Raw genomic sequence first — 14,752 nt, forward strand, 5'->3', positions numbered from 1 at the left:
AGTAAAAAAAAAAAAAAAAAAAAATCGGACAAACTGCCAACTTTACAAGCAATGTAGCAAAATGAAGAATATGTATGTAACATTTATTTTTGACTCTTTTTTTTTTTACATAAAAGTACATGTGGTATATAAACGAGAAAACTTTCCATCAAAGACCAAAACTGACCTGTAGAATTTATCAACGTTAGGTGAACGAATGACCGCTTTGACATAAGTACAACCGAGTCCCCATAGCAAGCTATAACAGACCCCAATATTACAAAAGTAGAACAATTCAAATGAGAAAAATAACAGACTGATGTATGTTCAAAACAAAACCGAAAAGCAAATATGATGTATAGCAGCAAACGACGACCACTGATTGCAAGCTCCTGACCTGGAGCAGACACGTAGAATGTGACAGGACCATTACCCCAAAAATCAATCTTAAACATTACTTCTATTTTATTTTTTGGTTATGAAATAATGTGGTAAAATTTCATAGGGATCCATACACTTAATACAAGTTAGTGTAATTTAACAAGAACAAGAGTGCACACGACATAATCCAAGAAAATGAGGTCAAGGTCAGATAAACCAAAATAGAAATACATGAACACCATGCAATCATTCCGTTTCACCAAATATGCTTTAAATATGGTTGACCTATTACACATCTACGAAACAAACTTAACCAAGAAAACTTATCATTGATCAATGTACCATGGAAATGAATACAATGTCAGATGAACACTGCCAGCCAGACATGTACACCGTACAATCATTACATGATTTTAATATGGTTGACATATAGTATCTCAGAAACATACTTAACCAGGAAAACTTAAGATTGACTGGTAAACCATTAAAATTAGGTCATGGTCAGATGATAATTGCCAGACGTACATACTAGTATACACCTTATTTTCATCTCATACATCACATATATTAGATCATGGCTTATAGTATCAGATTTATAGACTTAACCACGAAAACTTCGCCTTGTTTACTAATCCATGATATGAGGTCAAGGTCAAGTGAAAACATTCTGACGGACATAATAACCTGTTAAGGTACGCACATATCGTTATCGTATTTCATGCCATAAGAGAGAAATAAAGAGACTCAGTTGAATGTACTAAGAATCTTAACTTTTTTCAAGTAGTCACTAAATCATGACGTGAAAATGAGGCCAAGGACACAAGACATATCACAGACGGAAACTTCATAACATAATGCATCTATATACACAGTATGAGGAATCTATGTCTTCCTTCCGAAATATAAAGCTTTTAAGAAGTTTGTGAAAGCCATCGCCGCCGCTGCATCACTATTCCTGTCAAGCTTTCTGCAACAGAAGTTAAAGGCTCAACACAAATGCTTGGTATTGGCCCTTAATTCCGAAAAAGCTAATACCATAGTCCCCAAAATTAATCCAAACCTTCCTTTTGTGATATGGAATATTTCCGTTTGAAAGAGATCCATACACTAAAACTCAAGTCGTTGTCTGGAAACCAAATTACGAATATGACGACAAAGTTGACACTACAAATATTTAGGGCTCATTTAACCAGATGCTCCACAGAGCGCAGCTTTATACGACCGCAGAGGTCGAACCCTGAACGGTTGGGCTAGTATGGACACAACATTCAAGCTGGATACAGCTCTGAATTTACATTGTGATTAAATAGTTGACACAGCATAGGTTTCTGCCACAGAAGGAATGTGGTCTAATGAACTTAAATTTTTGTTTTTGCTTTTGAGCAATTCACTATGCTGTTGAATATTAATCCTCTCAAAAACAATATATTTGAAGAAATTTTCTTTTTAATATCTAAACTCTGAAATGAAATGAGCATTGGTTTTAGGTGATTCAACAACCATTCTGGACAAAGAAAGATAACTCCAATTTATTGTTTTGAAACTACAAAAATGCTTGTTTTTGGCCCCTTTTTGGCCCTTTATTCCTAAGACTGTTTGCCCCATAACCAACACAATATATCCCAGCCTTCTACTTGTGGTATTAAACATTGTGGAGCAATTTCAGAACAATTGAGATACTTATACACAACTTTTTGTACTGACACAAGATAAATGCTTGTTTTGGGACCTTAGGGACCATAACCCCCAAAATCAATACCAAGCTTCCTTTTGTGGTTATAAACATTGTGTTAAAATTTTATTGATTTCTCATCATTTGTGAAACAGATATCCCATAACAGTGAATCAACTCATTGGCGTCCATAAAATTCAACATGACCACTTGGAATGGAACCCTTGGTTTAATAGCTTCTTTGTTGGCAGCAACCATTTATCAAGGTAATCATAATATGAAATGTAAGTTCTTAAATACAGTATCAACTGGGAGATATAAACTCCACATGCAGGTGCTGCTCGAATGTTGCTTCATTGAAAAGGAAAGTTCACAATTGGGAAGCTAAAATAATCTTTTCATGAAAATAAAAACAAATATTAACCCACCCTCCTTGTTCATATTTAAATGTAAGTCAAGGTATGAAGAAGACTTAGCTTATCTGTTGTATCACCAAGTTTGATTGGATAGATGCTTTCAATATTTACCAGACTTCATATAGAGAACATCTTCAATATAGCACAGCAATTTCTCTATGATAAACACTTCAGCAAGATTGTACAATGATCTGTGAGGTAGACGTTTTAGGGACAACAATCAAGCAATGAGCTATAACACAGAAAGTATCATCTTATATGCATTATTTTTTTACCTATACACATATAAAGACATATATTTTTAGGAACCTATTTGTTCAGGCTTTTACACATCAGATATATGGCCAGATCATTGAATATCAATTTTCTATATAATGAATAAAAACAAAACTTTAATATTTTAAAAATGTTTTATTTCCCACATGGTTCGGAAAGTTCTAAATAATATCTAAATCTAGGAATTCTTAAGGAATAACAGAAATGATGGTAAATGAATGATAGACAAAAACCACTCAACCATATTAAACTAAAGCACCAATATTTTCTCATATACAACGATATATGCAGTTGAACCTTGTTATGAAGAACTCCAAAAATAATTTATTTTAGATTCGTTTCAATATTTAATGCATCTATACTGTCAATTTTAGAATATATTTCTGCAATAATATGTGGTTGGAATTTGAAAGGTAACAAATAAAGATGAAGCATGTAATTGTAATGACTAAATCACTATGATTATGAAAATGTCTAATTTTTTTAAGATTTAACATTAATCAAACCATGGCAATTATCTCTGAATTGGCAAAATTTTAAATCAATATGACCAGAACAACAATTTTGCCATTTATAAGTATACAGATATTGTTTTTAGGTCAGATCAAAACTTAAGGGTGTCTTTTTACAATTTTCTGAATCAAGGATAGTTTCACTCTAAAAAGTATGATATAACATGGTGTGTACTGTGTATCTTTAGAAAAGCATTGTGTACTTTCGGTTCTTAAATATAGGAATGCTGACAATCTTGATAAAAACTTAAAAATCAATATTAAGACTTAAGTTTCATCTTTATTTAGTACTAGAAAAAGTTTCTGACAAGATTCAACTGTATTTACATATATATTAATCTATAAATGTTTATTTACATTTTTATATACATTTATGTACATATCACCTTCAAATGCTCAGATTAATTCTTTTATATAAATTAGTTTAACTCTAAAATATACATACAAAAAAATATCATTATTCTTAATTCTGTGTCGAGTAAGAATAACTGTAGTTTTCAAAAGTCATTTAATAGTAGAATTATACATAATTTAAACTTTTTTTCTTCAAACTATGTATTTATATTTGTCTTTTATGAAAACTGATGGTAACTATGAAGTTTTCAAAAATATAAACTTAAATTGCATTGTATTTGTGTATAAATGAATTATTAACTTTAAAACATAATTACTTAATGAAAAAGTACAAAGTATATAAAATATGCACTATATTAAAATTATGTATTTTGCATAGCACTGTGCCAAATTTAAGCTTTTTATGAAATTTTTAGTATACTAAACATACAAATATTGGATTTCATTATTTTTCTCTTTTTTTTGGCAGTTATATTCTTTTATACATATGTACATAACAAATATATCAACAAGCAACAGATATAACAAAAAAATAACAAAATACATAACATTAAAGCATGAAGAAATGATGAATATTCATATAGACATATCCTACATTTATGAATATAACTTACAAACATTTTGTATCATAAGATGTTTGGGAAAAATAGTTGCAGATGTATGAATGCTATACTCATTTAATTATGCAGATGTCTTAATATTGCTGTTTTGGCTGTTATAAATTTTGAATATTTTCTTAATTTTATTTTTCAGTGTAAATTAAGCAAAGTTACCAAATTTATGTGTTTTGTCTGTAACTAATATAGAATGAAATTCAAAACAGTGTGGCTGTGGCCATTGATTGACACATTAAATTCATCCATTGACTGGGACAATTTACGTGAACGTGTGTCTGTAACGACCACTATTCACGACGTACCTACGATAGACATTTAAACTGTGGGGTCACCGAAGGTTTCTTAACGCCTTTAATTATAAAACAATTCGAAAAATTAATCAGGAATAACCTTTATGTTTTGATTTATATAATTGATATAAATCAAAACATCGTGTCATTCCTGATTAATTTTTCGAATTACTTTATAAAGGTGTTGAGGACCTTTGGTGACCCCATAGTTTAAGTGTCTTTAAAAAGTTCATAGTGAGCAGTGGTCGTTACATACAAACGTTCACCTAAATTGTCCCAGTCAATGGATGAATTTAATGTGTCAATCAATGGCCACAGCCAAACTGTTTTGAATTTCATTCTATTTAACTTTCAAAGAATGACAACTAATATAGAAGGGCCATTACCATGATTACTAAAAATCCTTTCAAAACAAAATTTTGTAAATGAAGATGAATAATAATAACAATCACTCTTACATGAAATATAGGATGATATACAATCAACACTTAGATGTTTGATACATAAGTGAAAGTAGCATATTAATTTTCTTTGTGAATCTATTGATATTGTATTTAAAAGATATATTATAACTAAATGATAAAAATGATGATTGAACTTAAATGGAACTTCTAATTTTCATAATGACAATTGAATGCAATATGTAAGTAACAAAATAATATCATAAAGTCATATTTTAGTTTGATAAAAATTCAATAAATATGGAAAATTTCAGAAATTAAATAATATTTTTAACTTTTTTTTTTTATTTACCATTGTTATAACATAAAGCAGAAAAATTTCGGAAATTAAAGAAAATGTTTTTTTTTTTTTAATTCCCATAAAATATAACAATACTGTTCCCTAATAATGAAGTAAAAAAGTCTCAACAGCAAAATCACAGAATAAGTAACTAACAAATAATTAATCTCAAATTAGGTAATTAACAGAAAAAAATTATAACAAAATATTTATAAAGGAAATGATTGTAATAATATATATGAAAAAAAAACATGGGTAGATTAGCATCATCAATATGCAGATTATCACAAGTAGTTTCATAAAAATTTGTAACACAATGCCCTCTTGATATCAGGGCTGTTCCATAAAAGCATACATGGTTCCCAAGGAATTCACTTCCAAATCTCCATCATGTTAGGGTATCAAATACTTTTTTGTAAGTGAAATGTAAGTTAAATTCTAGGGTTTCCTCTTTAGATGTTGAACATACTAAAGTGCTATCGCTGAGTACTATATATGTTTTTATAAAACAACCAGAAGCAGAAAACTTTTACATTTATACAGGCCCAATTTCAAGCAAGAAACGTGATCAATTATAAACCGAAAGTAAATTACACCAATTTTGAAATATGTGTATACCTGAAATTTGACTTTTAATCAGTGTTTGAAGATACAGAACTGATAACAAATCAAAAGAAGAGCTGCTTTCAACATACATAAGTAACTGTTTATAATTTTTTTATGAATGATAAAACAATATGTGTATAACTAAATATTATTATCAAAATACAACCCATAAAAACTGCAAGTAATACTTTTATTTTATACAGCTTAGCTGATCATAAATAAGATGAAAAAAATATCATTGTTTCATAAAATGGATTTCAAAGAAGAAATACTCTGATTATAATACATGCTCCAGTCCCTTGGATTTCATAGCTTTTTTTACAAGACAGATAAAAGTTCTTTCAAGTGTACATTGTACAGCTGATATTTATAACACATTATATTTCAACTGTTCATTTAAAAATGTGCAATGAGCTAATCATTCTAATCTAATTTCAAAAATATTCTTTTACAATCATGAAAATCTAATTATTATATAAAAAAAAAATCTTCAAAATGAAGAACAGTCTTTATTTGTTACCACTTTCTTTCGAAGTCGTACTACAAATTATTGTTTCTGAATATTACTAAAATATACATTATATAAATTCATCTGTATATTTCTGCAGTTTTTCATGAAAATCTCTAGTTAAAAATCACTGCTACACATGACCAGATAACAGTTCAACTGTTCAGAATCAGAAAATGTAGCTTGTTTATACACAAAATATCCATTTTTCCAGAATTGTCTGTGTTTGTTCTCGATAATTGTGTTGTAGCCTTCAGTTGGCATTCACAGCTGGTGGCGGTGACGGGATCAAGGATGTAAAGAAGGTTGAGAAGAAAGACCAGGCAATAGATATAACACTAGGTTTGGGTGGTTCTTGTGGGGTACTTTCCTCTGTAGGTTCTGGCTGTTCAGTATTATCATTCTGGAAAATATATTCATTTGGTCATTATATATGGAATGAGCTTACAATTCAACATTAAGACAGTGTTATAGCCAGGCAAAAATGTATGTAAACACTCCCAAATTACTAAAAAAGTGGGAAAAGCAACTATATTGTATTAGTGCTTGGAGACAAATAGTATGCTCCAGCTACAATCCATGCGACTGTTGGTGAAATACATCGTCACGGCAAGGTAAACTACTTTTAAAATGTGTCAATTTTAACAATCTTGAAGAAATGATGGACATAAATGATGAATTTTTATTTTCAAGAAAGATATGTATTTGTTAATATAGAATTTGTAATTATGCATCAAAACAATTACTGAGATATAAATTCTTCTATTTGTGTAAAATTTAACAATCATTAGATAAAGAACGACATCAAAAGATCGATGTAGGATAAAAACTTAAATCAAAATAGTTTGGGGGTGGGTTAAAATTCTGCTAGTTTTGGATATCTAAAATCGAATTTTACATATATCTCTATTGGTAAATCAATGTTTCCCAAATTAAGTTGAGGGGGTGGGGAGGTCAGTGAAAAAACTATGTGAATTAAGTTTTTTATCCTACATTGAACTTTTGATGTCGTCCCTAAAATTGCAAAAAACACACAGAATTGCAAAAAACACATAACAATATTTTCTGATTAAAATCATTGATGTAGTAAGACAAAATTACTGTGGTGCAATTCTTATCATGCTTATAGAAATGTGTAATTTTCTATTTGCCATTTCAACACATCATAAATTAATTGACAGAAGTAATTATTTTATTTTGAACCACATAAGTTGTAATTTGAGTTATTTCTATCCATGCTATCCAGTAATACTCTTCCTATTAGTATTGGATAAACATGAAGTTTAAATATATATAGTGTAAATCTTGTAGTGAATAATACCTGTTGTACATCAGGTTGTACGTTCTCAGGTTGCTGTTGTGCTGGTTCTTGTGGTTGACGTACTGGCTGCCTCCTCCTTACTCTGAAGAATCCTGTTTGATACCTAATTACAAAATAGAAAAGATGTTTGAATGAAAATTACTCTTTCAAAATTATATTTTTTGATAACTAAGTTAGATGCCTTTTTTAGCATTTTCCATAACCATGGTAACATTCTTCAGATAATCTAACATGAATGAGACCAAAATTATATTTTAGAAAATTTCTCAAAGATTTCATAAATATTCATCATTGATTTATTTAGTTTTAGTCATAATTTCATCAAACTTGCACACTATTAAACTTGATTTTAATCTTTTGACATGATTTGTTTAATATTTTTCCAAAAAGATATTTGTTGGAAATGATGCATAGAAGAATATGTTAATGTATTTTTCAAAATAAATCAGTTTAAAAAATGTCCAGAAGAATAAGATATCACTAGTTTTATAACTTACAAATATACGATGAAGAAGAACAAAGCAACTACAGCAAATCTTGTGAAGTTAGAGTAGAAATACACAATACTGATGAGAACCATAAACCGACTGAATGTGTAAATATAATCCAACCAATCGTGTTGTCCGAACTCATCGTCATTATCTACGTTTTCCACTACACGTCCACGAGCATCAAGGATAACATTTTGGTTGTCATCTTGTTGATTTTGACCATTGTTTGGTTGAACTAGTTCTTGGGGGTTTTGGGGTGTGATATCTTGGGCTGCTATCTGAATGTTGGCCATATCAGGAAATGCCCCAGTCTGATAGCTGAAATAAAAAGAGAAAAATGTATTATTCCAGAAATAGAATTATTGCGTCAGTACATGTAGTACATTTTTGTAGGTGGTACATAACACTACAGGGAGATAACTCTGTAATACTCAACTCAATGATTAAATCTTTTGTATTTTTGTCAAAACAGCTTGCATTTAGGTATGGGTCTTGGTTATGGTTGAATTATATGAATTGATCTGCAAATGTGTAGATATTTTCTTTGAAGTCATTTTTTTTTTGGTGTAGTCAGATCAATGATTATTTTATTCAAGTCCATCTTCTGGCGGATAATTGTATCTATGGTAATCTAATCCACTATTTAAGAAAATGCCTGAACAAAGTAAGAAATATGACAGTTGTTATTTATTCGTTAGATGTTTTTGAGCTTTTGATTTTGCCATTTGATTATGGACTTTCTGTTTTGAGTTTTCCTCAAGAGTTTGGTAATTTAGTTATTTTACTTTTTACTTTTTTTTTTAAAAGTATACATGTAAATTGGATCTGCATTCTTAGATCAAATCTATTGACACAAGTGCTTTAACTTTATTTTTATAAATTTTACAACAAACCACCATCATTTAGTTTTTTTTGGCTATCAACCCATATGTCACCTACCAAATGTATATAGAAAACATTTGCTTTTGTAAGAAAATATTTTCAAACCCCCTATTGCTTGTGTACTTACTATTGCATGTACTGTGCTGCCATCTGGTTATAGTACGTCTGCATCATCACCATGTACTGTTCCTGTGTCATACCCGCCTGTGACATCATCTGAGGCTGAGGCTGGGGTTGACTTGTGTTGGGTACAGCTCTATAAATAAAGTCAGGTTTGATAATCAGTAAGAAATTTTAAAATATTCAGTGACAATAAAACATCTGTCAGATGTGAAATTATAGTTCACTGCAAGTTTTGAAAATAGCATGAAGCTATTTCTTGTTGTAGACTCTGCAAATTTGCTTTGTTATTTGGGAAGATTAAAACTAGTTCCGCTGGATAACTGAACCGCTGGTTGACTCTGAATTTTATTTTAAGTATTTTGAGCTTTTACCAATTCATATTTTTCCTTCAGATCTTCTCCATTCTGTCTTCCATATACATGATATATTCACAACATGAGCTGTCTAAAATTTCTTAAAATAAATGCTTGTTTGTTAAATTGCTGTCTCACTTCACATCTACCTGTATTCCTAAAAATTATTCATTTAAAGTAGAGATTTCTTTACAGATGTTGAGTTTCAATGGTGGCTGTGAATGTAAATACAAAAGTTTTTATTTTACTCCCCTATGGTTTTCAATTCTGTTCAAAATAAAAACAATCAATCCTTTAGACTACTTGTTAAAAAGTGAAAACAACATTACAATAAGTACATGTACCTACCCATAATAGTTGTTTTGTTGAACGCTTGGTGTATTATTTCTGTATCGTAATCCATCTGTATTTGGCATTGTGTTAACTGTTGGTGATGCTGTAGACACAGACTGGGGGGATATCTGAAGAAAAGATAAACAAAAGAATGGTAGATATTGTTATATTGCTCCATAGTCCATACATTTCATGACCGTCTTGGTCCTTATACTGTGGTTTTGGTATTACAACTTGATACATGTTACTACATGTATGTTAATTTTTGTATTATTGAATACTCACCCATTTGCATTTATATATGTGCAACGTCCATTTTCACAGAGCTAGTACAAATTTTGGTTAGGAGCAAACTGAAGCCTACATCCAGGTGCAGGATTTTTTCGCTGTGTTAAAGACTCATTGGTGGCTTTCAGCTGCGGTCATGTCCATTTTCAATTTTATGTACATGTACATGTATACACAAGTACCATAACATAACACATATTGTAAAGGTGACATGAGAGTATTGCATGTAACCAAAGTAGCAATTAAATATGCATACACGGGAGAAGGTTTGGTACCATTAAAACATTTAATACAGCTGCAAATGTTTGCACCTGTCCTAAGTCAGGAATCTGATGTACAGTAGTTGTCGTTTGTTTATGTAATTTATACATGTTTCTCGTTTCTCGTTTTTTATATAGATTAGACCGTTGGTTTTCCCGTTTGAATGGTTTTACACTAGTAATTTTGGGGCCCTTTATAGTTTGTTGTTCGGTGTGAGCCAAGGCACTGTGTTTAAGGCCTTACATTGACCTATAATGGTTTACTTTTATAAATTGTTATTTGGATAGAGAGTTGTCTCATTGGCACTCACACCACATCTTCTTTTATCTATGTATTCTAAATAATGAATGATATATATTATATAAATAAATTCATTATAATTTGGATTTCATTTTACAGGTTTCATTTAATATTACATGTACATGTATATAAATGAACTAGATAGTTGAACTAGTAACATATTTGTTTAGGGGCCAACTAAAAGGACTCCTCCGGGTACGGGAGTTTCTCGCTGCATTGAAGACCCATTGATGGCCTTCTGCTGTTGTCTGCTCTATAGTCTGGTTGTTGTCTCTTTGACACTTTCCCCATTTCCATTCTCAATTTTGAATGTTCTTTTAAGGATTATAGTTTACACTTTATCTACATGTTTTTACTAAATTATTACACTTTGGTCACCATTAGTGCAAAAAATACAAAAGCTTACAAAAGACAACCTATCTACAGAGATTTATGAAGGTTACATACCCTTTCTTGAGATTCATGATTGCACACAAGATGAACTGTGTGGTGTGTCTGTGTGTTATCCTACAACACAAATATAAACATGATAAATAAAGTAAATAATAGTTACAATGTGCATGTAGCATATTTCTAAAAAGTTGTCATAATACAGGTGTGTTCTACAGGTATGGTGCATCATCTGCTATATAGTATAGTATTAACACATTGTACATGTTGTATCAGTCTTTGATGATCCAAAACATGTAGGTTGGCAGACAGGTTTGTTAGAAACATTTTTTCATTGTTGAGCCCTACAGTGATCTATAGTTGTAAATTACAGTGTCATTTGGTATCTTGCAGAGAGTTGTCTCATTGGCATTCATACCACATCTTCTTATTCTTATAGTTAAGCTATTAAAATATTTTAAGGTGATTGTGGCTAATTTGGTTGCAATTTGCCAAGTAGTTTCAGGCGAGAAGATTTGTTGTAAAGTAATAGATGACAGGTACCATTGCCAACATGACCAAATAATGAAAATACATACAGCTCATCATAATTTCCCATGGTGAGTTAGAAACTACATGTACATTCCCACTGGAACTCTGTCAGTTAACCAGATTGATTCAATGGGCATGTGCTTAGAAAACACATCCATAAAAATATTATGACATGTATCTCCAAGTTTTTGTAAAAATACAAAATGTGTATATACATGTACACTGTATGTATATGTGCAAACGACTCTTTACCAAGCTTATCACTGTATTGGAAGACTTTAAAAATTACCTGTCTGATTACATCTTTCAGCAACAAATGGTCTTGCAATAACTTTCCAGAGTAGATAAGTTTCTGGTGAGTTTCTTTCTGGAAAAAAAAATCTAATTAGATCAAATCATGATTAACAAATAGGTATAAATAGATACATGTTTGAGATGTTTTCCAAAGATACTTTTAAAATCAATTAGATTTGCCCAATCATTGGCAAATATGTAGATAACTCAGAGACTCGAACACCAGATCTCACTGCTTAAAACTTGACTAAGCTAAATAAGCACTAGCATGGCATAGGCGGATCCAGGGGGGGCTGGCCATAATCAACCCCCAATTTCGTGTTTTTGGTTGATTATATTGAAAATTACTGAAGCATGACCCCTTTAGGTCAGTCTGACAGCCCTTATGAAAAGATCTGGATCCAACACTGCATGACTCTTAGTTTTATACTGTATAAGAACATAAAAACTGTCTCCTCCAGGACTTGAAATCTATGATCTCTGGTGCTCTCACCATACCTGTCAACCTCTGAAAATGAAAAGTCAGGTCATGACCTGCATTGAGAAAAAAAATCTCAGGTCATAACGCGTACGACATTTTGCGGGCTCAATTGAAGAACAAAAATATGTTTACATATAATTTATATAGTCAATATGTATATGAAACAGTTAGAACATGTATACAAGTTTATTTCAGACTATTGTTATATTCCATAGTAGCAGACTTGGCATTCTTTAAAAGAACTGCACTTGGTTTCAGTTCATAGCAATGCAAATGTGTATTCATTTTACAAGAAAGAAGACCACACAGTGTATCCTTATTAAGATCAGCCCTAAACTCTGTAGCTATTTTCTTTACTAAAGAAAATGCCCTCTCACTGTCTGCATTGCTGTTTGGCAAAACCAGTAATGTTTTAGCAAGTTTTGACAAAACAAAAAATCTTGGCTTGTTAAGAAAAATGTCATGCAACTTGGACATTTCTCCCCAAAATGTACCAATGTCAGTTTCAGGGGAAGTGCAAAGTGGAAGTTCATCTAATGGGGTCAACTGATAGTCACTGAACTCATCTTGTAGCTGTGTTGTCTCTTCATATCGTTACGTAGCTCAGGTAAACAGTCCTACATTTTGACTTTTGGTTACATTGAAAAAGACCGATAAAACCGAAGGTCGTATTACTTCTAAATACCGGAAACAATTCCGGTCAGAAATCCGGGTGAAACGGGTAATGTTAGAAATTCCCGGGACCCGCCGGGTAAAGAAAAACTCCCGGGTGAGAGGTGAAAATAACGGGTGTCACCCGCAAAAAACGGGTGAGTTGACAGGTATGTCTCACTGACTGAGCAAATGAAAAGATAAATAAGATGTATTGTCATGTACAATGTATCTACTGAGGGGGGATAGGAGGGGTCTTGATCCCGAAATCCCGAGGTCCCGAATTTAAATAAAGCAAATCCTGACATCCCGAAATCCGAAAAAAAGGATTCCCGGATCCCGAAAGGGTCAATCCCAAAATCCTGAGCTTAAAAACACCCGATCCCGGAGTCCCGATAAAGGTCCTATCCCCCCTCTCTACTGCTCTAATGATGCAAATTCCTGCAAATTCCATATATGCATCACATTTATTAAAAAAGGTCAATATCGTTATGCATACTTTTACAAGGTAGATATTTATAACTGCATGTATTTGGGACAATGTTGCATACTTTAATGATTAAATAGAACATTTATTGACTTACTGACAGAACCGTACTTACTGGTTTGCTTGGATAAACTTCTTCCAAATGTGCTTTTAGTTTTTTAACTGTCCAACCAAGCATGCATTCTACTGTGTGGTCACCAACTCGTTGGTTAGGTGCTTTGATAACCAGAGTCACTGGAAGTTCGGCAAAGTCCATTGTCAATCAATGAATTCCACAAAATTATAACAAAATATAGATTTGTATAAAATTGCCTTGCACAAAAATGTCAGTATAATCGAAACAAATATCTTTCAACTTCTATAGTTCATTGACATGACAATAATTTCGTAGTAAGTGCTGTTTTGTTATGAATGTGTATGATGTAACCTTAATGCTAACGTGTTTTAGTAGAAATACGTTTTAGATAATCGAAATCCTCTTTTGTCAACAGGAAGTAGTCAGGATCCTTATCATGTGACGTCACAATGCATAAAATGTGGTTGGCGCATTTTAATTGGCAATAAAGAAAATTGTCATATTTTTATTTAATCATATTTTAGATCAATTTCTTTCGATAAATTTTTGCATAAACAGAATTAAAAGAAAAAAATTATCCCTTTAAAATATTTGGTGCGTTCGAATAAATAACTCGGTTATTATTTTAACCAGGAACACATATATATACCATTTGATTTTTATGGGGGTGGGGGGCTAGGATGAAAAATGTTGTCCTGCATTTTTTTAGCTGTAATCTCTGTCCTGCCTTCACTCTGTTCGGTCCTGCCTTTTTTTTTTTAGTTTATCCTGACTTTTTTTTTTACCTAAATTGTCGTCCTGACTTTTTTTGCAAGTGTCTCATCCTGCCTTTTTTTTTTAACTCAAAACTCCTGTCCTGCCTATTTTTTTCAAATTTCATTCTAACCAATTTGGCTTAAATACTTTTTTTAGTTTATTGAAAATGCTTTGAGATGGCCTTGATATTTGGAGAGGACATCAATGTGGTCTACTACATGATGTGACATCTTATCATAAGGGTCTATAAGGCGGTCCTTCAATGTATTCTTGAAATATTTAGGCCATTTTTATTTTCTCTATTTGCACATTATTGCCAATTCTTTATATTTTAGACCTAATTATTCTTCATATATATACTCTTTATATTTTTGGTCCATTT

General features: G+C 31.5%; 1 protein-coding gene across 4 annotated transcripts; it reads right to left on the reverse strand.

The window, feature by feature from the left end:
* Positions 1 to 2,839: 2,839 nt before the first annotated feature.
* Positions 2,840 to 14,067, reverse strand: LOC139524246 (homocysteine-responsive endoplasmic reticulum-resident ubiquitin-like domain member 2 protein). 4 transcript variants are annotated; one of them, XM_071318921.1, is made up of 10 exons: positions 13,654 to 14,067; positions 11,915 to 11,992; positions 11,152 to 11,211; positions 9,871 to 9,983; positions 9,174 to 9,302; positions 8,171 to 8,482; positions 7,674 to 7,776; positions 5,780 to 6,755; positions 4,754 to 5,720; positions 2,840 to 4,456 (listed from the first exon to the last, which is right to left on the reverse strand). In XM_071318921.1, the coding sequence occupies exons 1-8, from the start codon at positions 13,792 to 13,794 to the stop codon at positions 6,606 to 6,608; spliced, it is 1,086 nt and encodes a 361-aa protein (XP_071175022.1). In that variant the 5' UTR covers positions 13,795 to 14,067; the 3' UTR covers positions 2,840 to 4,456; positions 4,754 to 5,720; positions 5,780 to 6,605. The 4 variants fall into 4 exon arrangements, with proteins under 4 accessions (XP_071175022.1, XP_071175021.1, XP_071175020.1 ...); XM_071318920.1 differs by having other exon boundaries at positions 4,764 to 6,755; XM_071318919.1 differs by having other exon boundaries at positions 4,754 to 6,755.
* Positions 14,068 to 14,752: the final 685 nt, after the last annotated feature.

Source organism: Mytilus edulis, chromosome 5 (assembly GCF_963676685.1).
Source record: "Mytilus edulis chromosome 5, xbMytEdul2.2, whole genome shotgun sequence".
Taxonomy (NCBI): Eukaryota; Metazoa; Mollusca; class Bivalvia; order Mytilida; family Mytilidae; genus Mytilus; species Mytilus edulis.

Bases quoted from the DNA above. Each gene is read 5' to 3' on its own strand.
- LOC139524246 (XM_071318921.1), bottom strand. From the start codon at position 13,794: ATGGACTTTGCCGAACTTCCAGTGACTCTGGTTATCAAAGCACCTAAC. The intron at 7,777-8,170 runs GTAAGTTATAAA...TTTTGTAATTAG, and splicing joins TTCTTCTTCATCGTATATTT to GTATCAAACAGGATTCTTCA. The intron at 6,756-7,673 runs GTATTATTCACT...TATATTTTCCAG, and splicing joins TACAACCTGATGTACAACAG to AATGATAATACTGAACAGCC.